This window comes from Primulina tabacum, chromosome 1 (genome assembly GCF_025594145.1).
Source record: "Primulina tabacum isolate GXHZ01 chromosome 1, ASM2559414v2, whole genome shotgun sequence".
Lineage (NCBI taxonomy): Eukaryota > Viridiplantae > Streptophyta > Magnoliopsida > Lamiales > Gesneriaceae > Primulina > Primulina tabacum.
The window spans coordinates 55,188,407-55,212,211 of record NC_134550.1 but is presented as its reverse complement, the minus strand read 5'-3'; the positions used below and the strand labels follow the sequence as shown (position 1 = coordinate 55,212,211).

General features: G+C 37.3%; 4 protein-coding genes across 8 annotated transcripts; 2 read left to right on the top strand and 2 right to left on the bottom strand.

Annotated features, from left to right (window-relative positions):
* Positions 1–3,978: 3,978 nt before the first annotated feature.
* On the top strand, positions 3,979–6,609 carry LOC142551299 (protein Asterix). Its single transcript, XM_075660457.1, has 3 exons — positions 3,979–4,216; positions 4,391–4,491; positions 6,314–6,609. The coding sequence occupies exons 1-3, from the start codon at positions 4,049–4,051 to the stop codon at positions 6,378–6,380; spliced, it is 336 nt and encodes a 111-aa protein (XP_075516572.1). The 5' UTR covers positions 3,979–4,048; the 3' UTR covers positions 6,381–6,609.
* A 1,884-nt stretch (positions 6,610–8,493) lies between these two features.
* On the bottom strand, positions 8,494–13,422 carry LOC142551282 (uncharacterized). Its single transcript, XM_075660434.1, has 6 exons — positions 12,286–13,422; positions 11,071–12,162; positions 10,750–10,854; positions 10,159–10,248; positions 9,404–9,514; positions 8,494–9,227 (listed from the first exon to the last, which is right to left on the bottom strand). Exons 1-6 carry the CDS (start codon positions 13,231–13,233, stop codon positions 8,718–8,720), a joined length of 2,856 nt encoding a protein of 951 aa, XP_075516549.1. The 5' UTR covers positions 13,234–13,422; the 3' UTR covers positions 8,494–8,717.
* A 1,475-nt stretch (positions 13,423–14,897) lies between these two features.
* On the bottom strand, positions 14,898–16,782 carry LOC142551290 (uncharacterized). The gene is made up of 2 exons (XM_075660445.1): positions 16,345–16,782; positions 14,898–15,619 (listed from the first exon to the last, which is right to left on the bottom strand). Exons 1-2 carry the CDS (start codon positions 16,399–16,401, stop codon positions 15,005–15,007), a joined length of 672 nt encoding a protein of 223 aa, XP_075516560.1. The 5' UTR covers positions 16,402–16,782; the 3' UTR covers positions 14,898–15,004.
* A 3,792-nt stretch (positions 16,783–20,574) lies between these two features.
* Positions 20,575–23,693, top strand: LOC142519869 (calcium-dependent protein kinase 10-like). 5 transcript variants are annotated; one of them, XR_012813802.1, is made up of 5 exons: positions 20,575–21,322; positions 21,438–21,591; positions 21,955–22,154; positions 22,249–22,416; positions 23,120–23,693. XR_012813802.1 is itself a non-coding variant. In XM_075622888.1 (5 exons), the coding sequence occupies exons 2-5, from the start codon at positions 21,539–21,541 to the stop codon at positions 23,228–23,230; spliced, it is 444 nt and encodes a 147-aa protein (XP_075479003.1). In that variant the 5' UTR covers positions 20,575–21,322; positions 21,438–21,538; the 3' UTR covers positions 23,231–23,693. The 5 variants fall into 5 exon arrangements, 4 of the variants coding, with proteins under 4 accessions (XP_075479003.1, XP_075479009.1, XP_075479015.1 ...); XM_075622888.1 differs by having other exon boundaries at positions 21,438–21,587; positions 21,955–22,070; XM_075622894.1 differs by having other exon boundaries at positions 21,955–22,070.
* The last annotated feature ends 112 nt before the right edge of the window (positions 23,694–23,805 follow it).

Here is a 23,805-nt window from a genome sequence, read left to right as displayed (position 1 = left end):
AATGGACTGTTGGTGAGCACCACAATCGGATGAGATAGGAAGTAGGGCCTCAAGCGTCTTGCTGTCATCACCAGAGCCAAAGCCAATTTTTCCAACCCGGAATATCGGATCTCTGCCCCTTTGAGTGCATGCGAAACATAGTACACCGGCTGTTGAACTGATCCATCTAGCTTGACAAGGACTGAACTCGCGGCCCCTTCGGTGGCGGATAAATATACCCACAAAGGCTCACCCATTGCCGGTTTGGCCAGGACAGGAAGCTCGGCAAGGTACTCCTTCAATTCTGCGAAAGCCTTTTCGCAATCCGGACCCCACTCAAATATTTTCGCCTTTCGTAAGGTCCGGAAGAAGGGTAAGCTCCTGTGGGCGGACCTCGAGATAAAACGTGCCAGCGCGGCAATCCTCCCTTTTAACTGCTGAACATCTCTGGGCCCCTAGGGAGAGACCATATCTCGGATAGCTTGAACTTTCTCGGGGTTAGCCTCAATCCCCCTCTCTGTTACCATATAACCCAGAAACTTCCCACTCCTCACCCCGAAGATACACTTTTGAGGATTCAACTTCAGACCGTAGGATCTGAGGGTAGCAAAGGTTTCCAACAAATCCGGTATGAGCTGGGCTGAATCCTTAGACTTCACCATGATGTCATCCACATACACCTCGACATTCCTCCCCACCTGTTTAGAAAAGACTTTATCCATCAATCGCTGATACGTGGCTCCGGCGTTTTTGAGTCCGAAGGGCATGACCACGTAACAGAAAGTTCCTTCAGAGGTGATGAAACTCACTTTATCTTGGTCCTCCACAGCCAAGGGGATTTGATGGTACCCCTGATAAGCGTCCAGCATGCACAAATATTGGTGTCCGGCCGTGGAGTCCACCAACTGATCTATCCGGGGCAGAGGATAACAATCTTTAGGACATGCCTTGTTGAGATCTCTGAAGTCCACACACATCCTCCATTTCCCCGAACTCTTCGGAACAAGAATGAAATTCGAGAGTCAAGTAGGAAACTGTACCTCCCGAATGTGCCCAGCACTGAGCAACTCTCCCACCTCCTTCTTTATAACCATATCTTTCTCGGGCCCGAAGTGTCTTTTATTCTGCTTCACGGGACGAGAATTTGGTAAGATGTTTAATCGGTGTTCTGCTACATCTTGACTCGTCCCTGTGAGCTCTTGGGCTGACCAAGCGAACCCGCTGAGATTAGCCTGTAAACAAGTAATGAGTTTTTCCCTGACCTCTGGGTCCAGATCAGAAGCTATTCTGAGCATTTTCTTATCGGGCCCCAATGTCACGATCTCCGGTTTTTCATCCATCACCTCCTGAACCTCTCTCCTTACCATGGGCAACCCGCTTCGCCCTCTTCTAATCATATTGACCTCCACACGCGCCCTCTTCCCCTCTCCTTTCACTATTCCTTCATAACATCGTCGCGCAACTTTCTGGTCTCCACACAAGACTCCAACCTCCTTTCCCACAGGAAACTTTAACTTCTGATGATAGGTGGACGCTACAGCTCTGAAATCCTTTAGGGGTGGTCGCCCCAGAATTCCATTGTAAGCGGATGGGGTGTCCACCACAGTAAAGGTTGTCATCTTTATTACCCGTCGAGGCTCATGTCCCAAGGATAGAGGAAGGACAATCTGACCAAGCGGAGGGATGGCATGTCCTGCGAATCCATACAGAGGAGTGGAGATTGGCTCAAACTCAAATCCTTCCACCTTCATCTGATCCAAAGTGCTCTTGAACAGGATATTAACAGAGCTCCCATTATCAATAAAGATTCGTGCCACATCGTAATTGGCAACGGTGGCCGTCACCACCAAGGCATCGTTATGAGGAGCCACAATGCCTCGGAGGTCATCTGGTCCAAAACTGATGACAGGATCCTGGGGTAAGCCTGCATTCCTGGATATTTCAAAATTCTCCAACCTCCTCCCATGCGCCTTCCGCGCCCGCCCGGAATCCCCATCAGTATCACCCCCCGAGATCATATGAATCATTCCTCTCGTCGGGTGGTTATCTTCATTCGCTCCTCTCCTGGGTTCCACGGGCTCCCGAGGGGTATCCTGACCTCGACCTTCTCTCCTTGGCTCCTCGATCCTTTGATTTATCCACGAAGGGCCTCGACCCCGCCTAGAGGATGGGCGAGATCTCAGTTCAATCCCAGACGAGGACCCTTCTTGTCTACCCCTCGACGGAGGCCGAGCACTGCTTTCAACCCTCTGTGACTTCTCCCCCCTCTCCCCTGACTCCCTCACCTCCATCACCTTATCCCGACTCCTATTCAGAGGAACATGTGATGAGAATTGTCCTCTACTTTTAGTTCTGTCCTCCTCTCTCTCCCCCGTACCCCTCTTCCTTCCCCCTCTCTCTGCTCCCTCCGCTCTACTTCCTCCCGGCCGATTCTCCATCCTTCTGTACCGTTGGGCATCTTCCAAGTTTACATATTTCTCAGCTCGAGCCAACAGATCATCATAGCTCGACGGAGGCTTTTTGACCAGCGACTTGAAAAACTTCCCTCCCCTCAGTCCTTGTGTAAAGGCACTTATCATGATGTCGGGGGTAGCCGCCGGTATCTTCAGCGCTGCACTGTTGAAGCGCTGGACAAATTCTCGCAAAGTTTCAGCCTCCTGCTGCTTCATCACAAACAGGCTCAGATAATTTTTCTTGTGCCTCTTGCTGCTGGCAAATCGGCGCAAGAAAGCTGTAGCAAAATCCTCGAAAGACTGTATGGAGTTGGGCTGCAGGGTATTAAACCATTGCTGGGCTGACCCCACCAACGTGCTCAGAAACACCCTGCACCTGACTCCATCTGAGTATTGATGCAACAACGCCGCATTTTCAAATCTCCCCAAGTGTTCCTCGGGGTCCGTATGTCCGTCGTACTCTCCAACGTTTGACTGTCGGAAATTCGGAGGAAGCCCTTCCTCCAATATGGCTAGTGAAAAAGGGCTTCCTCTCTTGGGTACCGGCGCCCTACTCCCTACCTGCTCCCTCAACCTCCGTATCTCCTTCCACATCTCCCCCATCTCACTAATCTCTCCACTTTGTATGGGTTGCGTCTTCTCCACCCTACTCTGGTGGACTTCAACATTTTCCTCATGCTCCTGACGAGGGGCATGTTCCCCAGCACCCATGGACTCTTGGTTCCTCCTCATGGCCTCATCCACTGTACGAGTGATGAATTGGCCCAACTGTTCCAGGGTCAAGTTTCTCACGTTCTCATTAGGACGGGTTTGCTCAACCCTCGTCTCGTGACGGGGCTGCTCAGCTCTTGTCTCTTGACGAGGTTGTTCCTGTCTCGTCTCCAGACGCGGTTGTTCCTGTCTTGTCTCAACATGAGACTGTTCGGGTCCCCTCTGAGGACGCAATGATGCTGAGGTAGCTCTTCTACTTCCTCTCCTGCCTACCATCTCTACGTCTCAACTCAAGTGTTTCCCACAGACGGCGCCAAGTGATACTCACGGGAAATTTAGGGTCTGATCCACGCAAGCGTCACTAATCCAGACACGGGTTTAAAAATTACCCTGGGCCTGAAATCACAAATAAGACCGTTAGAAGGGGGCCAGGAGGGTGTCCTGGCGTAGCCCCTCCGACGCTCAAGTCAGAGACTGGGGATATATGGGGGGAGCAGCTAAGGGCGCTGCTGAAAACAATATAGTGAATAGTTTAACTGAACAATCAAACCTGATATTTATAGGAGGATACCTGGGCCCTTGTCTTCCATTTGGGTTAGGGATGAGCCAAGAGTAGTGGGTTCATCCATGTCTTCCATCTGGGCTAGGCCCATCCATGAGGTATCAATAGATATTGTGTAATATGTAAAATGACGTTGAGAACTATGTCTTTGTGTTAGTTTGGGGATACCCGATATAGTTATAATTGTAATATTTTTTTTTATCTAATTTAGCAGAAGTAATTTCATTCGAAAAAAAATTGAATTATTTAAGAGTAAAATAGACAAATACTCGTAACCACGCGAAAAGGTCCAACAATATAATTAATGCTTGCTGATTGAGGGAGAGGAAAAGATACGAAAGAGATGGCGTCGCAAGATCGCTCCAATGCCTACTTCCTAGCCTCGAACGATCCTCGGCAGCCATCGGCGACGCGACCGTACAAGCCGCAACCAGTGGCTCCACAGGAGCTTCCAATCGATTACTCTGGTTTTATCGCCGTCATTTTCGGCGTACTTGGTGCAATGTTTCGGGTGCATTTTTTCTCTCTCTCTCTAACTATGTTCGATCTATATTTTCGACTCGATTCACCACTGTAGTTGATAGATTAGATTATATCACTTTTTATCCAGTTTGAATTTGTCCAATGAAGAAGGGTTAGCGTTAGGTGTTGATTAATTAAACGTTTTCCGTTTGGTTTGCCACAGTACAAGGTTTGTTCGTGGCTCGCTATTATATTCTGCGCACAATCGCTGGCTAACATGAGAAATATGGAGAATGATCTCAAGCAAATATCCATGGCCATGATGTAAGTAGTTTTTACGCTGATTATTTCTACTTGTACCCATACAGTATTAAAGCTTCAACTGTTTTGGTTTATTGGGGATATTCCTAATATGTGTTCGCCTTTTTATATAGAAAAGTCATTGAAAAATAGGAACTATATGTTTCTCAGAGAAAGTGCCTAAAAAACTGGAGTTCCTTGCCATCCTTCATAATTAAGAGAGAAATAAAATACGTCCTGCTTGAGCGGCGGGAATTGGAACATCATGTGTTTTGCAATTGGTAACACAAATAAACATAATCATTAGTGTTTAGATGGAGGTTTGTGTAAGTTGAAGGTACTTAGGCCTGGCTCTGGACCAGGATATCAGTTGAGGTGATGTGATCAGATGAGGATTAATAAATAGAATTAGTATTTGGGAAAAATTACACATGAAAAAGGTTTTTCATTTGATGGGGACAATGTCACCCATGTCTGCCCATGCAGTCCGCCCCTGTTTAAAGGGAGGTAGAAGTGATCCACTGAATAAAATTTTGTGCACTATTGTGATTTAGTATATTGTTGTGTGGACTTAATGGCTTATAGTTTTCTTGATTATAGCTTGATGTTTTTTGTTAGAATCATTTAAAGAGGGGCTGGTGAAATGTCACACACAAATTAACAAACAAATTACACAAATTTAATAGGGAAAGACTGATTGGAAAATATATAGTAGATGGTGGCAATTGTTTCGTTTCTGTTCACGGCTAACTTTCTATAACCAGCAAGTGTTAGCTTTATCACTCTTCCTGTCCTTCATCTTGTGCATTTCTCCTATAACTTGTGTCGAATATTATTATGAGCGAGAAAAAATGAACAAAGTGATGTATTTTGGTCACTATCTGTGAGCAAATTTATGAGATGGTTAAAAGAAACTTTTGGTAAAGAGATTTGTTCACTTGGAATATTTTCAGGCACTTTTGGTACCATGTAGGAGTCTGCTTTTAAATAAAAGCCACAGATTATGAGAACATTATTGTAGGAAAAAGTGTAATTAACAATGAGACAGATACCAATAATTATTAATCTTTTATCGACTAGAATTTTTCTATATATATAATTGATAGATGAGTTCTTCAATGTTATTTTGCTATAGTATAACCTCTGTCCAGCTTTATATCATGAAGATCTAATCTAAAAGATAGTTACATCGTAAGAATGATGACAGAAAGATGCAGAGAAGGAAATTAAGTGTTACATGTGGTGTTTATTTAGAAAATACATAAAATGGTATCTCAAGAGAAGTATTATGGTGCATTTAACAGAAAGGAGGAGTTTATGTCAGGATATAAAGTTGAATAACAGATGTGTGATAGTATTGTAACTAACACAATGACTATAGAAGTAGTACAAAAGATTTCTATCGTTGTTGTGCTACACCAAGATTTTACATTTAGTTCAAGTCTTTTTGCATCGATTAATAACAGAAAAAATTTATCTTGGGAATATGATATGGTTACGGACTTTGAATCATGGTCTAAATTGACAAATGAAGTCAAGAAGAGGTTTGAATATGGAGGGAAACCTTCAAGTAGACGAGATTGAAGCTGAGTAAGACTTTGTCAGAATATATGCTGTGCCAGTTTAATGGTATGGAAAATATGAAGGAGGAGGTGATTTCTCATAGTGCTCGAGCACCTTATTGTTAGCAATTATGATACAGGGAAACAAATAGTGAAGAAAATGTTGCATCTGATCTATATTACCGTTGGTGCAATACATATTTGATCTGCTGCTTTGTTTGATGAATATAAATGTCATTTTTAAGCCTGACATCTTTTAATCAATTTATTTTTGTGGACACCAGGTTTGGTATCATGGGGCTGGTGACAAATTACATGGGGTTGGGACCCCGCTCGAGCACTAAAAGTTAGGAACTTTGATACTTGTGATGTTTGAATTTTGCAACTTGTCTTGTCCACCAAAAGACCTTAGTCTCTCCTTTACCATGTTCTGATAGTTTCAATACAATCCCTCTTATATCTTTGTAGTATTTGCGTTTAATATTGTATTTGTGCTTTATCTCGTTGTCTGCGACGATGATTTTGATTTTGGTAATATCAAGACCGGTGTCAAATAAGCTATTCACTTTGAGTTCTATTATTCCCAAGTTGTTTTTACATTTTCGTTCATTTATTTATCATTGAATATATCATGGAAGATCACGACATAGTAATTATTTTGCTTTATTGGTATTTTTTGTGTTAATTCTAAAATACCCCTTATATGTTATCAAGGAAGATCACGATATAGATAAACGACCATCGATATTAATTTTTTTCTTCTTCTAATTTTCTAAAATATTTATTTCATCTAATTAATAATATACCAAATTATTTTTTAGTATTTTTTTAAATAATAGTAAATTACATATTGATTTAGACTTCATCATACCCGAGGGTTGTCTTTTCTGATCTTTTTGTGTCAGTTAGCTATGAAAAACAGCAAATGAGAACTATGACTAATGTCACGATGTATGGTCGGATAGAAGATTTATTTCATAAAATAAAAAATAGACGATTCATAAGAATTTATGTGTTTTAAAAGTCAGACGTGGTTTTAATGTGTTATTTTTCTTGTAAGATTTTTGGTGTATTTTTATATAATTTTCAACCATATAGTTGTACATATTTACTATTTAATGGTCTCATGCGGATGAGTGTCTGATCACTCCGTACTTTATTTTATACACCCATCCTCTAAAAAATTAATTTTTATTTATATTGTATACGTAAAGCCGTAAAGGTTACTTTCCTCGGAAATTAGTGTCGAATTCCGGGATTCCATTCCTTTGTTTTTGTCCGCTATCATTAAAACTGATGTAATCTCACTACATGTTTACATATAATGTTTCTAAAAAAATTAAAAATAAATTAAGATTAACCTACGAGCATAAAAAAAAGTATTGAATTCGTTAATACACATATTTTTTGTATTGGTATACATCATCATCATATTGGACAGTAACATTTTTGGTAGTTTAATTATCAGCTCATGAACCAAGAATGGAATAAAAATGTTCCAAAGGATAACTTAGATGGTAGGGTATGATGAGTCTGTACCAAAAAGTTAAAAGTTCAATTTTCCTCTGCTTATGTCATCTCAGCTTTGTGCATGTCACGCATGGCTTGTCCATTATGATTTATCTGGTCAGCTTAGTTTGCAACTATTACGTTGATTTTTTCGGTTTACTCAGAGCGTACCAAAAATAATGCTAGGGATGTAAACGAACCAAACCGTTTGTGAGCTATTCGAAGCTCGATTCGATAAAAGCTTGTTTAATGAGGCTCGTTAAGATAAACAAACCAAACTCAAGCTTTACAGTATTCGGTTCGTTAGCTCGTGAACATGTTCGTTGGTAAGTTCATGAGTAATCTTTTAAATGAAAAAATAATAGTTTTGATATTTGATTTATTGATTTTGCATATTATTTATGAAATATATAGGAAAATCAAATTTTAATAAGAATAATATATTTTTCTTTAAATATATAATTTACTTTTTAATTAATTAAATGAAAATTTAAATGTATAATTCTTATTTATTAAGCTTGTTTAGGCTCGATAAAGGCTTGAATAAGCTCGTGAGCCATGCATATATTCGTTAAATAAAGCTCGAGCTCGGCTCGATTATAAACGAATCAAGCTCAAACATTCAATAGTTCGGCTCGGCTCGACTCGATTACATCCTTAAATAACGCATATAAGTTCCCAAAATAAAATAAAAAATAATATACTCGAAAAATGTAACAAAAAAAGAAAAAAAATACTCTCCATCTCAATTATATAATTCACTTTGTTTTTTACACGGATCAAGAATATTATTGAGAAAACAAGTTATATATGCAATTTTCCTAATACAATCTTATTTAATGATCTTAAGAAAACAAATATAATAAAATTATAGACATTAAATATCGGTATATTAGTAAAAGAGTTTATTAAATGTGGAAGCCAGAGTACATGTTTATATGAAGAACGAAAAAAAGGGTGAATTGTATAATTGGGATGAAACGAGTTACATATTAAATTCATTTAGTTCTGCCCATGTGGTCACGGGCTTATAGCCCAATAGTCTCACCCCGATTAGTCGGTTTCTCGGATTCATTCCCCCTCTCCGCGTGAGTTGTAATCTAAAAACAAAAAACAAAAAAATCTCATTTTTGCTGTTGTATGTGATCGTTATATATTTCTCCTGGAAAAGTCCTTGAACTAGACCAATTCACCACTACTTGTAATCTCCGTCGTGAAAAACTGTTCTGCTTTGTTAATAAAGCTTACAGGAAATCTACAGTGCAGCATCAAAGTGGACGCATCACTAGTAGACTGACCATTTGCCCTATGCTGCAATTCTTCACTAAGCTTAATCACTTTATTGTCTCTTTGGTTTCGCCCATGAACAATTCTTGACATGCTACCAGCACTGCCTCTCTGAGGAAGGACACGGGTGTTTTTTAGATGGTTTTTGTTTGATTTTTGATGAGCATCTTTTGTTTCAGAACCTGTACGACTCAATTCACGAGACTTGTCATTGTTCTGGAAAGAAACTGTGGTCGAATTGGTTCTGCACGATTCCAGCAATGGGAGGAGCATATCCATGCTGAGTTCTTGTTGAATGACACCCTTGTTTTGCTCACATCCGTATGAGGCAGCCACTAACGTGCCAGCTAAAACAGGCATCAACTCAGGATCGCTGAAGAACACAAAAGGAAGATCGCACACCTGTTTTTTAAGTCTGCAGTTAGATTCCATTATCCCACATTCAAAATACATTCTCTACTATACTGAGTGAATGTTTTGCCCAGTTGTGGCTTTCATTCTATGTAAGCACATAATACCGGTCAAGTGGAGCAGAACTTGAAACGCAAAATAATAGGTATGCAAACATATTTACTTACCTTGTGAAGGATAGTAGGGCTCTTTCCCCAGCGAAGCACAGCTTGATTCTCGGGGTGAAAAAGTGCAAAGTAGCCAAGAAGTGACAAAGATTCCATCAAGAGAGAACCAATCTGTGAAAAGTGCAGCAATCATAAGATTTTCTTACCCCTCATACCGTCAATCATGCTAACAGCATAATGAATATCTGGAACCACAGATTCTCAGACCAGAGGATATGTTACTGGTAATTCATTCCGACAGTAGTGGAGTATATGCAAAAGGAAAAATTATTCCCATTCCAACCCCTTTTCACTTTTTTGAGCCAAAGCAGAAACAAGCTCAACGTCAGTTTCATGCTTTCACTTTAGAAACTTTTTTTGAGAGAGAGAGAAGAAAATAGGTCTTTTCATGCTATGCCCTGCCTGGTGACGTGAATTGAATGCATCGATAAACATTATACCATGTGGGACCTACATGAAGAATCCAGTGAGACTTGCATGATCCAACCGATCAAAGCACCCAATGTATGTCACTCCAATGTGAAATAGAAAAAACAATAGGAACATCATAATACGATGATGGGAACAAGGACGTCAACTGTTGTGACCAATGGCTTAGAGATGAATGTAAATCTAAACATGTGAGTTATTGATGCCGAATTGCTGCCGGAGTAAGTGAGAAACATATATTTCTCTTAAGCACTGTTGAATTTGTAATTTACCAGTATGTCCACTTTATATGTTCATCTTGACATAGATAAGTAGTACTACGTTACCTTATCGGTTGCTGCTCTCCAGTTGTTTGTGCAATGAGCAAGAAAAAAACTCATCAAGTGGAAGAACTCCATTTTCAGGTCTGGGCGTGCCTGCACTTGATTGAGGAGAATAAAAGTAACTAATTTTAGATCAAAAGGAAAAGGAAATACATAATGTAAATAAAGTGTGTGAATGACATAGCGAGCTAAAATTGTATTGAACACTTTTTTGAGAACATATATATCCTAACCACAGAACTAATTAGAGTCCATTCCCAGGGGTAATTTAATACGCATAAAACTAGTAAACTACGTAATTCACACCTAAAATAATTTATGACCTTTAAATTATCATTTTGGCCATTTTCTTTCAGCCATTTCCTGCAATCAGTGATACAAAATATCTCCATAACCTTTTCCTTCAATGAATGTCTTCTTCTGCTATTTTGTGCACAAGAAACTCTTCACCAAATTGTGATTGCTAAGCCCCTTCAATATTTAATGCCTTATCATATAGTTAAGGTCTTGAATCATATGATATATTTTAAAAAATTATGTAATAACTATTTACCATCACAAAAATCACAGAATGAGAGCCCAGCAATGACTTACCAGCATTTTCTGGATGAACCTTACATCTATCAAAGCCAGATTGTTCAACACCTTCAGAATACCAGTCGCCACTTCCTCGAAATTAGATGGAAGAACATATGAGCTCTGAAAATATATGGTTAAAAAAACAATCATAACATCGAGGATTCAAGCGAACTTAACACCGTCGCGATACTTTTCACACAAACAGCTACAACAGCACTGACTCAAGATAGTATTGAAGTCACTAAGAAAAGAAAACAAGGAACATATTATATTGTTCTGCAGACCATTATATGGACATACAATGGCACTCATATATGTCAAGGGCCGAGCAGTTACCTGTTCAGCAGACAACCGGTTATTGGCTTGCAATAGCACAGCAGTCAGCATGGAAGGAAGACACACTAAGCCAGTCTCAGAAATTGCTGAAAGAAGAAATATTGCAGGATGTTTTGAATCTGAACCACTCAAATTGTTTTTGTCTTTACTACTACTTGCCGAGTTATTCCCATACTTCTGATCAACTGCACACTCGCATGTAACATTTGTTGGAATTTTCAATGGCTCATTCATGACACCTGAACTCTCGATTTTAGAAGAAATATGCCTGACATTGTGTGAATCATTATTGTCAACAAGTATAGTAACAGCTGTTCCTTTGAAAGTGGAAGTTTCATCTAATGGCTTGCCCTTTGGAAAATCTGGCAAAATACATGTGGTTTTACTTGACCTCAAAAGGGGTACGTTATCTACACTAAATTGTGGTAAATTGAATCCTAAATCAGCACGTTCAGGAATTTTTATCTGTCCAATTTTATGCCCGTCCATCACATCACTAGGAAAAGATTCCCAGTCTATTGAAGATGTTTCTCTGAATTTGGAAGTCAGCACTGTCAATAAATTTATGCTAAGGAGAATAGACGAGGGAAAAGGAGAACCTTCCACCTGTGGCCTGTCATAAAGTGCAAAAAGGTCTCGTAGCCGGTGAATAATTTGGTACGCAATAACAAGTTCTACCAAACCATTCTGCATCTGAACTTGGAGCTCATTTCTACTGGTGAAACCAATAATGGCAGCAACAGTCCATAGAAAACCGTCGGTGACTTCAGAAATCAACTCCATATTTCCAATTGACGTTTTACTCGAGACAAAATTAGTTGAACCAGGAATAATTAATGATGCTGCCATCTTGATATAGCTCTCAAGAGCTGCTGCCAACATTGGGATAATTGGAGGCAACAGATTTTGCACAAGAAAATAACATTTGTTTGCAGGCGTTGCCAAGACTACCCTAAGAAGCCGTAATAGGAAAATCATCACCCAGCAGGGTTCAGGTTTTGATGTGTGAGAAGCTGGTAGTGCTGAAGCAATAACATCAAGCAGACCAGCTTGGCGAGAAGCCTGCAACTCAAGATCCCTCCCCTCCAAGAACTAAATGAGCGAACAAATGAATGTCAAAGATATAAATAACTCTACAAAACAAGATAAAACAAGAAATATAGATATAAGAAAGAGGAAAAGGATAACTGAAAAACTAAAGACAAAGTCCAGTACCTTGATCATTTCAGAAGTTATCAGTCCAAAACTAGAAGCACCGTCTTTTCTTGCTTCGCGAAGTTTTTGAAAATCCTGAAGCCACTTACCAATTTTTAACCTTGCAGTTCCTATGGCAGTTCGATGTGCACTTCCAGAACTTTCAAGTCCAAATGAAGGCTCTGGAAATTCATGTTTCATTGACACGAGTCTTTGCCGTATTCTTCTGATTCTTCGCTTCAGTGAATGTTGTGAAGCCTCATTAATCAAAGTACAAGAGTCTGCAGCACGGCCACTATTGTTTTCCTGATTATCTTCTCCATTACCAAGTGGAATTGATCTACCTAGGGCTTGGCCTTCTTTACCTGTAAAGCGCCGCAATAAAGGTGAAGATTGATCCCTAAAATCCATTGATGCCCTTTCCCGTATTTGTTCTAGATAACACTTTCGTCGCTGCTCACTTTCGCTAAGTCTTTCAGCTAATTTCTGAGCCAGGAGTTCAGTTTCTTCCTGTTGGGCTTTGGCTCGAACCTCCTTTCTCCTCATCTGTTCCATAGCCTTGGCTTCACGAGCAGCACTTGAAGCTTTCCGTTCTTCTTCCCTTCTCACCAGTGCCTCTTCCTTTCTGTGCTGAGTCTCCGCAAGGCGCTGCAACTTCTCGGCTTCAATGAGCCTCCTACGTTCCAAAACAGCTTCTTCCCTGGCCATGTCCTCTTTCTGCTTAGTTTTCATTACTTGAACTTTCTCTGCTCTCCTCAACTCAGAATCCTGAAGCTTTTTCCATAATATATGCTTTTTATTCTCTTCGTTCAGCGAGGTGATGAAGCGTACCTCATTAACTTTACTGCTTTCATCACCAGCTCTTCTAACAACCTGGGCTAAATAAGCTTCATGTCTGGATTCAGTGCGCTGATGACGAGCAAACATCGACTCTCGTAATTTATTGCATTCGAACAGTTTGCCATTCATTTACACGATTCAATTTCTCTGAGGTTCGTTGAAGCTTTTGAACTCTCTCGTTCTCAAGTTGAGTTCTGATTCTTGTGGCTCGAGCATGTTTTTCTTCTGCTTCTTTTTTAAGATCAAGGGCAGATTTTTTTTTCTTCTCCGGGGACATAAGTTTATCGTGTAAAACACGCACTCGCTCGGCACTTTTCCTTCCCATGCCTGGTGAATAAGAGAAACGAGAAGATACACAATGTGGATATGAAAGTAAGTCCTCCCAATTCCTCTTCTCTTTCCAAGCATCCAAGGATTTTCCTGAGTACCCACTTCTCTTGTTCCCATCTTTTTCTGTATGAGTATCTCCTCTAGGGATATTCGCTGATCTAGGTTTCTTCTCACTGGTATGCTCGTGTGGTTCGCGATTGCTTTTACCTTTGATGCCAGTAGCATAACCTGGTTTACCAGAGTCAAGATTTCTTTTTTCCTTGGTTGAGGCCTGTGAGATTACTGGATCTCCAGTGCTTGCTTTCACAGCGAATCCTTTAGAATCACCTTTCTGAGCACGCTTCTCTTTCTGAGCACGCTTCTCCAAAATATTGCTGGATCTCAAGTTGCGACCATGACCATCAGGCCCTAGTTTCTTGCCATTGTTACCTCTTTCACTTGCTCGATCTTGTTGAATTTTCCTAAAAGCCTCAAGAGATGATGAAAGGATTTCTGCTCTCCGTGGCGAAGTTGTCATTCGACGGACCTGCCTCAATATAGAACAGAATCATGTTCAAGAAATCATTAAGAGAGAGAAAAATACTGAACATGACCATTATCTCATTACGAAATGAGTAAATTGTTTCAGAAATCAACAATTTATGTTATGAGAAACCATTATAAACAAGCGACAAGGATTTCATCAACCACCGGAGCTAAGACTTAACAATGCAAAAGAAACAAAGAAATTGACAAAATATTTTCCTTAATTTACTCAAAATATCTGTAACAAGAAAGCATAGAGTGTACAGAGTCAATGCACCATCTGAAGGAAGTAGAATATGTGCCCAACCATTTAACTCTTCATCATGCATTTGAAATTAAAAAGAGTAAGAATCTAACCTCCCATGAAAGAGCATGTGGTCTGCGATGATCAGACTGCAATATAGATGGTGCCCCATCAGTTCCAGGACATGATGACCTTTTTAATTTCTCGAACTTTTCAACTCTAAACTTAAGTTCTCTAAAATCTAATGCAGCTTCATCAAGAACAAGACCAGCCTCTTTCATTTGATCAAGATCACACTCTAGTTCACAGAGAAGATAGAGTTCATCCACAGCCCTATTGAGGTTTTCAAAGAGAAATCCCCAAAGGCGTTCTCTGAATCTTTCTTTGCTCTCACCTGTGACGCCTGCATTCTGGGTATCCAGTAAATCCTCGCCATTTTCTTGCTGTTTTTGTTCTCTGGACTCCTCAACTGAAGCTCTCAGTGTCGATTGTCCTGGACTCCCAGTTTCAATAATCTCACTTACCAGTACCTCGGAAGTAGGGGTAGTTTCCCCAATGCCTAAAGAAGAAAAAACGAGAGAACGGCCAGTTTTCAATATATCATTAGCAGTTTCTCTCATCTCAACTTCTTCACTGGCAGAATGTAAAATATCGTTATCCGGTGGATAGCACGTGTCATCATTCTCCTGCTCAAGTTGTTTAGATTCTATGTCAACGAATGAAATAGGTGTACTTGGACAAACTATTTTCTCACAAGTAATTTGCTCTTTCACTTCTTCTGAAGTCATTTCACTCAGCTCTTTACAGTTCTCTTCGATGGATATAGACCTTGGAAACAATGAGTGGGGACTTTGGAGGATCCTGAATTTCGTCGGTTGCTGCTCGGATGAATTTGCTCTCCTCAGGATCATGTGATCCAACATATGAAAGAGATTCACCAGAACCCCCAGCCTTCACGGAAGCCAGATTGTGATTTTCAACTCCCCCGAACTCAATTCCAGATCCAGAAGCTTTCCCATAATTTACTAGAGTTCCCTCATCCAGGTCACCCCACTTAATTATAGAAAGGACACCATTTTTAGAAATATGATCCTGATTTACTACTAATTTGTAACTAGCTTGTTGAAAATCTGCAGCTGCCAAATTAGACGAATCTAAAACTTCATTATCTTGATTAACAACACGTTTATCAAGGTACAGATCAACTGCTTCGTCCTTAGCAACGACTGAAGAATAATTCAAAGCTTTGCTGACATCATGCACAACATAATCTTTACTTCTATTGGAATGCTGGGTAATATTATAGTTATTCTCAAATCTTTCACACAAAAAAAGCCGATTGCTAGAATTGCAAAAACTCTGTTTTCCCGTGAGTCCTCCAGAACTCTGTATGAGCTTGGAACTGCTTCTGTGTTTCTGAAAATAAGTCAAAACAAGAAAGTGGAACCTCACATTCTTATCATAGAGATAGCAATAGAATAAAAAAGACGAACTTCATGTGAGAGGCCAAAAGAAACAGCACACAGATAGAAAGGACCAATTAGTAATGCAGCAAAAGAAAGTCTAATGGTAGGAAGGATAAAGAGAAATAGAGGGCTGCATTACATCCATCAAGTAATACATCTACAATAAAAAGCCTACACATTGGTTCATGATACTGAGAAAATCAGCTTCAACTCATTTGTGTAGAACCAAGTAAAAACTATGGTTTTTAAACAAGCTACTGGCACATCCATTTCATTACGAGTAGACGCATTTGAGAAAATATAAATCTAGATGCTGAAATTACATGGTATGTATTACAGTCCAAAATCATTGTTTTAAAACTTCCAATATGAATATTTTCAAGACATAAGGAATCAAATACTTCTTCCCATGAATATCAGGGTGTGCAGCAGCATCCTTTATCTTCACAATAATGATATGTTCGTCCCAAATTCCCAACTGAGTGCAGCTTATCCACTCGCAAAAACACTCAAGAGTACTAAACAAGACTTGACACAAAAAGAAGCGTATTTTGAGGAACACAACCACATTTTTTAACACAAAAAAATCTGATCACAAAAACATATCTCACAAGAAAGTGTCGGGAAAATGTATTTTAAATTCAAGATATTAAATAAAAATTTCATCTTTATCACCTTTTTAACTTGCATCCATCCAGAGCCTTGATCATCGCCTCCTCCGCTGCTCTCCATCAGAATCTGCAAAAGCTAAATAACTTTTTCCTCCTAAATTCATCGATTTGAAACAGACACCCTTTTCGTCTTAATGACAAAACCAGGACAAATCAGCGGTTGGGCAGTCTATCAACCACAGCAAAAACATTCAATAGCTCAAAATTAGAAGCTTAACCAAAAAATAAGCCCAAAAAAAGGTCAACAAATTGCCAAAATAAAGTTGGCCCTCGAAAACAATGCCTCGGATTGATTTTTTAAAAATAAGGCTAAATTATGAACCCAAAAAAGGAAGAAGAAAAAACTATAAAATAAAAAATTGGATGCCTAAACTTGTCGGTTGTGGCGCTCCTGTGAATTTATTTGTGTGGAAAATTTGATGAAGAGAATGTTACACAGGATAGTGACAGTAATTTAAAAACGAAGTAGAGAGGGGAGGGCACTTGACTGGATTATTTTGACCGATCCCTCCCTTGAATTGGTTTATTATTACATTTGTGCCCCCACAATATTTACCGACACTGTCAGCTTACAGTTGTTTGTCACTTACATATTTTATATGGTCTCATTATCCGGGTTTTTTTTAAAAATAATATATTTTTAAAACTTATTTATTAAAATATAACATATTCTAAAACATTATGAAAATATGACAATTCGGAGTTTGAAGTTCCGGATTCACTGTCCCGATCAAAATCCGGGACAGACTGACACGGATTCTAAGAATCCGATTTTAATTTTTTTTTAAAAAATGGGAAATCGACGACGGTTTAACCAAAACCATCACTATTCGCGACAGTTTATCAAGGTTTTACCAAAAACCGTCGTTAATTCCCAAAATTTTAAAAAAAAATTTAAGAAATGTTCTTTCCTAAACAATATTAAAATAACTTTATTTCTCAAACAATATTTCATACTATTGAATCAAAAAATTTATTATTGTTTGGGAATCTTAATTGTTTTGGAATTTAAAAGTTGCGGTAACTTTTTTTAACGTCGCTATTTGCGACGCTTTAACCAAAAACCATCGTTAATTCCCAAAATTTTAAAAAAAAATTAAGAAATGTTCTTTCCTAAACAATAATAAAATAACGTTATTTCCCAAACAATATTTCATACTATTGAATCAAAGAATTTATTATTGTTTGGGAATCTTAATTGTTTTGGGATTTAGAAGTTGCGGTAATTTTTTTTAACATTGTTGGAATTAAACACATTAAGATTTTCATGTTCCTCTTAAAATATGAAAACAATTATTTATAGCTAGAAAATAATTTACAATTTTTTTAACATTTTTTAAACATTTCAGTGTTAAGTTACGGTAAATTTAAACAATTACATTATTTATACTAATGACAGTAATTTAAATATATTTATTTATAGTAATTAAATTTAGATAATAATAATATTAATTGTGTACTAATTTTTGCATCCATGTTTAAACAAATTTTTAATTCAACAGAGAATATAAATATATTATGATATTAATTATTTAACTAATCGTTTATATTGAGATTAATATTTGGAGTATTAGTATAATCAAAATATTTGTAGTTATTCATATTACAAACATTATCAGAAATAATATACAAAAAACAATTCAATATAGAAAGAAAAAACAGAGAATCGAATTAGACTCGGCGCAATTCTCCCAAATTTCTGATACTCAACACAATTCTCAAAAATCAAATTTCGAATTACTGAGACTCGGCGCAATTCTCTCAAATTCTGTTATGCGACAGAAAACTATCGAATCAAATTAAGAATTCCGTTAAGCACACGATCGACGCAATTTATAAGGGAAAGAGAATCACTGAATTTTTATAACAAAAAAAAAAGACACGGACCGAAGAAAAAAAAAACTGCTCAAGAAGAATGCCGAAACCTGAAAAGTTGAGCTGAAGGATGTGATGAATTCGCCAAATACTCGGTGCAATTTATAGGCATGAAATTGTGTCACGGATTCAAATGAATATGTCACGCGTTCCGGTTAGAATGGCAGAAAATTCATGCCGTAGCGCCGGTTTTTGGTTAAACTGTCGCAAATAGCGACGGTTTAAAAAACCGTCGCTATCAGCGATGGTTTTGGTTAAATCGTCGCCGATTTTCCTTTTTTCAAACAATTAAAATCGGATTCTTAGAATCCGTGTCAGTCTATCTCGGATTCTGACCGGGACAGTGAATCCGGAACTTCAAACTCCGGATTGTCATATTTTCATAATGTTTTAGAATCTATTATATTTTAATAAATAAGTTTTAAAAATATATTATTTTTAAAAAAACCCCTCATTATCCAAGGGATATATATACATACATATGATATAGATCAATTCGATTTATATATATGATTAGTAATTTGGCTTTGATATGAAGAGATGGGTTGATTTGCGTAAAAAAACTGAAACGATCGGAGATGAAGTTATATGTCATTCTATAACTACAATTAGTTTTGTAATGACACGTCTGGCTAGCAAGAGCCTGAGTAACGACATTGATCACCAGATCTCAAGTTGCGTAGACTACGAATATATTGAATATCAATCGAGCTTTTCCATTAAGCTTGGTGTAAGTCTGGAAAGTTAACTTGCCGGAGATGGCATGATTATAGAAATCAGGGTCGCTAGGGAGGCGATTAGTAAATAATGTAAGTGTGGTATTCATATTGCTTAAGGGGGGTATATTCATTCTATACTTTCAAAGATTTTTAATGACTTTTTTTAAATGATGGACTTTTGTGGAGTTAATAGATTTTTATTGACTTTTATGGAATCTCATAGAATTATAAAACAAATTTCATAGACTCTTATGGACTTTTTTTCAAGATTTTTGTAGACTTTTGTAAACTTTTTTATAGAATTATGTGAATTTTGTAGTTTATAATTGTGATTTATTTTTTATTAATTTTTTTAAAATAATTATTGGACATAAATAACCTCTTCTATTTTAAATTATTATTTTTTATTTATGAATGTAAATGAATTTTACTTACTTAAAAGTTAAATCAATTTAATTTGTGAAAAACGACAAATGAACTATCCAATTTATTTAAATCAAAATTTCAATTCTTTATGTCAATTCAACATATTAATGAATAATATTTTTATAAGTTCATAATAAAATTTTATTAAAAGAACACTCAAAATAATGAGTAGTCTTTTATAAAAAAATCTAATCATTACTGACAATTTGATCAACATTGTTCTACATTCCATTGACTATGATATCCCTCAATGCATTAGCATTTGCTCGTTGTTGTTTTTGAGTATTAAATAACTGATCAAAGTCGTCACCTTCATGAACTTGTGCTGATGAAGACAATTGAGCTTCATTATCTAGTTCAATTTGAAATTCATCAAATTGACACTTCTTTCAAAGAAAATTGTGTAATATAGCACATGTTAATACAAACCCTGTTAGGGGTGGGAAAAAATACCGAATTTTCGGCATACCAAGATTACCATAACAAAAAAATATTGAATTTACCGAATTTTAAGTATATCGAAGATTTCGATACGGTACGGTAACAATACCAAATTTTTCGGTACGGTAACGATATCCAATTTGAAAATTTTGGTATATACCGAAATACCGGAAAAATATACAAAAATTTTAAAATATATAATATTTTAAAACAATAAATTATAAAAAAATTTTAAAATGTAAGGTTTTTTTGGTTCGGTATACCGAAAATTTTGGTATAGTATCGATATGAATTTGCTTATACAATAATTTAATATATAGATTACCTAAAATTAAAGAAAATAATTAAAAATAAAATGTTATATAATAATTAATAAAAAAATTAAATTTTAATTATGTCTTTAAAAAATACAAATAAAAGGAAAAATAAATAGATGAGAAAAAAAATAAAAGTTTGTATTGATTTTGGGAGATTTTTCAATTAAATGTACATCCAAATCTTTAGGTTGAATCAAAAACTTTTGTTGACATTTTATTGTTGTAACTTAGACTATAATTCTTGTACTTAATAGAATTCCATAGAGTCATTAAAAGTATATTGAAATTTTGAATACCTATAGACTTTTGTAGAGTTTTTAAAAATCAAATTTGAATATCACATTACTTTTTAAAATTCTAACTTGAATATCTCTAAACTTTTAAACTCCATAAAATTCATTAAAAATTTATAACCAATAAACCCCCCCAGTCTCGGGCACTGACTTTTCTCGAGGGGATGAGCGCCTGTCTAATGCCATGGCCTCTGTATCGAAGGAATGCATTGCTGTTGGCGTGCCGGAAGCCAACCCTGTTCGGGTTTTTAAGGGTGACAGTGATGTTAAGGGTGATGTTGTATGTGTTCAACGAGTCAAACTTGTGGTTTGAATTTTAAAGCAATCTTATTTAATAATATTTTACGGATTTGATTTTGGGTTGTCTGTATTTTTCAAGCCCGGTAAGAAATGGTTTTTTCTGGAAACTGTTAGACTTCTGTATGTTGATACTATGTTCTGCTTGATAGAGTATGCTAATTGCTCATGTTGTTCTTTCTCCAAAATTTATCCACAAGTTCTGCCTTTCTTTTGCTGGTGTTTACTTTTTTCCTGTAAAGAATTTGGAAATCTCTTGTAGTTTTTTTTTTCTTTTTTCCTAAAATTTTAAGACGAAACGAAACTATTGTCATAGACTCATCATAACTTATTTGTGAGAGTTGTTCTTGCGTCAATTAATTTCTTGAAAGAATCTCAAATATCTGCTCTGTTGAACGAGAAAGCTCTTCGTTCTGAGGGGTAGTGCATCTGTACGATGAATTTATTAAAAAACAAACAAAAAGTTTCAATCCAGGTGAAAGATTCTCTGAAATTGTGGGAAATCCATATTATGGCACCAGAGGTTTTGAAGAGAAATTATGGACCTTAAGTTGATGTTTGGAGTTCTGAAGTCATTATTTATATTTTATGCGGTGATCCTTCATTTTGGGCAGGTTTGTTACTTTCAAGTGTGTGCGTGTGTGTTTTTCCTTTCTCTCGGAATCTGAATTTCGTCGCCTCCATCCACTAAATTAATGGATCTGCATTTTATTTCCTTATTTGATGCAGAAACTGAACAGGGTGTGGCAATATTAATTTTAAGAGTGATTGATTTCAAAAGGGAACCATGGCCTCAAGTCTCTGAAAGTGCCAAAAGCCTTGTCAGGCAGATGCTGGAGCCGGATCCTAAGAAGTGTCTGACTACCCAGCATGTGCTTGGTTGGTTAGTTCTATACTTCGTTTCTGTCATTTATTGTCTATTTTGCATGTGATTTCAGTGCATTACATGCTAAGGAAGGTGTGGAAGGACAGAAATATGGTTTTGGCTTAGAGTGGGGATTGGGGAACATTGGACTATTTCGATGAATAGTGATTAAAAGATACCAATGGCTACAATTAGTAGTCTGGCAATTAGGCCTGTTATTTACTGGAAACTAAGAAGTGATAATGGCATAGTTGAAACATAGATGGTTAGTATGAGAGACAGCTCGGTTAACATATTTTCGAAATCATGTAAATTGAGAGCGAGTTTGTCCTTCGAAACATGTTTGTTTGTTAAAGTTGTTTCTTTAATTGTTTTGTTCAGACCACCCCTGGATACAACATGCGAAAAAGGCCCGCAATGTTCCATTGGGAGATGTTGTGAGGGCGAGGCTCAGACAGTTTTCTGGGCTGAATAGATTCAAGAAGAAAGCATTGAGGGTACTTGAGGAATTAATTTCAACATGGAAGATTATTATGTTGCTTGGTAATCATTGACGAGGAGTGGCTTTCTTGCTACATATTGTATGATGCACTTTGCTTGATGATATTTTTTGTCGAGAGCAGGCCAATTATTCAATTCTGATTATTCTGTATATCTCTATTATTAACTTTATAGGTTATTGTGGAACACTTATCCGTGGAAGAAGTAGAAGTAATGATGGATATGTTTGCATTGATGGATACCGACAATGATGGGAGGGTTACATATGAAGAACTTAAAGCCGGTCTGCGGAAAGTGGGCTCTCAACTTGCTGAGCCTGAGATCAAGTTGCTAATGGATGTGGTAAGTATCTTTATACTTAAAATTTCGAATTACTTGGTGATACAGGGAATTGGTGATGTCTGGCCTGATTTCAGTTATATCAGACTCAAATACTTCGAAAGCTGTTTTTGTAAAAAAAAATTGAAGTGGTGTCTTTGATGAGAGCATTGGATGTATCGATTGCCATTGAATCAAATAATGTATCGATTGCCATTGAATCAAATATAATCTATGTGATTCAACAAGAATCAAGATGCTCAGTGTGTATTTCTCGGTAAGCATAGCACAGAGAAGGAAAAGAGCATTTAGCTACGGCTAGTAGATACTTGTCTGGTGATAAGGTCCCTTTGGTCAGGCTGATGTTGACGGAAATGGAGTGTTAGACTATGGGGAATTTGTTGCAGTTACCGTTCACTTATAGAGGATGGAAAACGATGAGCATTTCCGCCGAGCTTTTATGTTCTTTGATAAAGATGGTAGTGGCTATATTGAACTAGATGAAGTACGAGAAGCCTATACTGAATCTTACCATACTTTCTCTAATCAATCAAAATACCTCACGCCAAAAAGCTTTGAGTTGATACATTTTTCTTTTGTCAAAACCATTTTTGCATTTTATTTCCAAAATACCTGCTGAACAACCAAAACTAGAAATTTTTTTTAACACGGCATCTTGTCCTGATTGAAGGATTCTGTTGACAACCCAGCTGGTTGTGTTTCACAGGATGGACAAATTAATTATGTGGAATTTGTTGTGATGATGAAAACCGGAACAGACTGGAGAAAGGCATCCAGACAGTATTCAAGAGAAAGATTCAAGAGCTTTAAGTGTTAATCTGATGAAAGATGGGTCTCTGCAACTTCGGGATGAGCTTACCGGTCAATCTGTGGTTGTCTGAAACATTTCAAAAATATGATATTTTCTCTTTGCGTCTTCATCTGAAATACACTTGGTCTTTTTGAATCCAATACCTAATACTTATTGACATTGGAAGTTTCGGAAAAAGGTAAAGATGCAAGAAAATATTTGGCTTACTCTGGCATTCTTCAGGTTGTAAGATATAGTACGGAATGGGATTTCGCGGATGATCGTGTAATCTTGTTTTTGTTTGTAGAATGTGTAGGATTATGTATTCTTTGGTTTCTGGTATCCATTTGTATTTGATTCATTTCTTAGTTGAAAATTGTTGGTTAGGAATATGTGAAATCTGAAATATGATTGTTCAACTTATGTAAATGTTCTTTGGTTGGGATCTTCTGTTGACCTTTTATATCAATGGATTTTTTACTTTTGTCCACCTCACTGTATTTCTTTAGTGGAGAAATGTTGATTAGAGGAAGGCCGAAGGCTATTATTTTGTGGACCAATATGGGAAAAAGTTATGTACGTACTTTATTTTTTTTACTCTT

Coding starts and splice junctions, on each gene's coding strand:
- LOC142551299 (XM_075660457.1), top strand. CDS start 4,049: ATGGCGTCGCAAGATCGCTCCAATGCCTACTTCCTAGCCTCGAACGAT. Junction 4,217..4,390: donor TACTTGGTGCAATGTTTCGG/GTGCATTTTTTC, acceptor GGTTTGCCACAG/TACAAGGTTTGTTCGTGGCT. Junction 4,492..6,313: donor CAAATATCCATGGCCATGAT/GTAAGTAGTTTT, acceptor TGTGGACACCAG/GTTTGGTATCATGGGGCTGG.
- LOC142551282 (XM_075660434.1), bottom strand. CDS start 13,233: ATGAATGGCAAACTGTTCGAATGCAATAAATTACGAGAGTCGATGTTT. Junction 12,163..12,285: donor TAACTTCTGAAATGATCAAG/GTACTGGACTTT, acceptor TCGCTCATTTAG/TTCTTGGAGGGGAGGGATCT. Junction 10,249..10,749: donor GGTTCATCCAGAAAATGCTG/GTAAGTCATTGC, acceptor AATCAAGTGCAG/GCACGCCCAGACCTGAAAAT.
- LOC142551290 (XM_075660445.1), bottom strand. CDS start 16,401: ATGGAGAGCAGCGGAGGAGGCGATGATCAAGGCTCTGGATGGATGCAA. Junction 15,620..16,344: donor GATGGATGCAAGTTAAAAAG/GTGATAAAGATG, acceptor ACTTATTTTCAG/AAACACAGAAGCAGTTCCAA.
- LOC142519869 (XM_075622900.1), top strand. CDS start 21,404: ATGGATCTGCATTTTATTTCCTTATTTGATGCAGAAACTGAACAGGGT. Junction 21,588..21,954: donor GACTACCCAGCATGTGCTTG/GTTGGTTAGTTC, acceptor TGTTTTGTTCAG/ACCACCCCTGGATACAACAT. Junction 22,417..23,119: donor TCAAGTTGCTAATGGATGTG/GTAAGTATCTTT, acceptor TGTGTTTCACAG/GATGGACAAATTAATTATGT.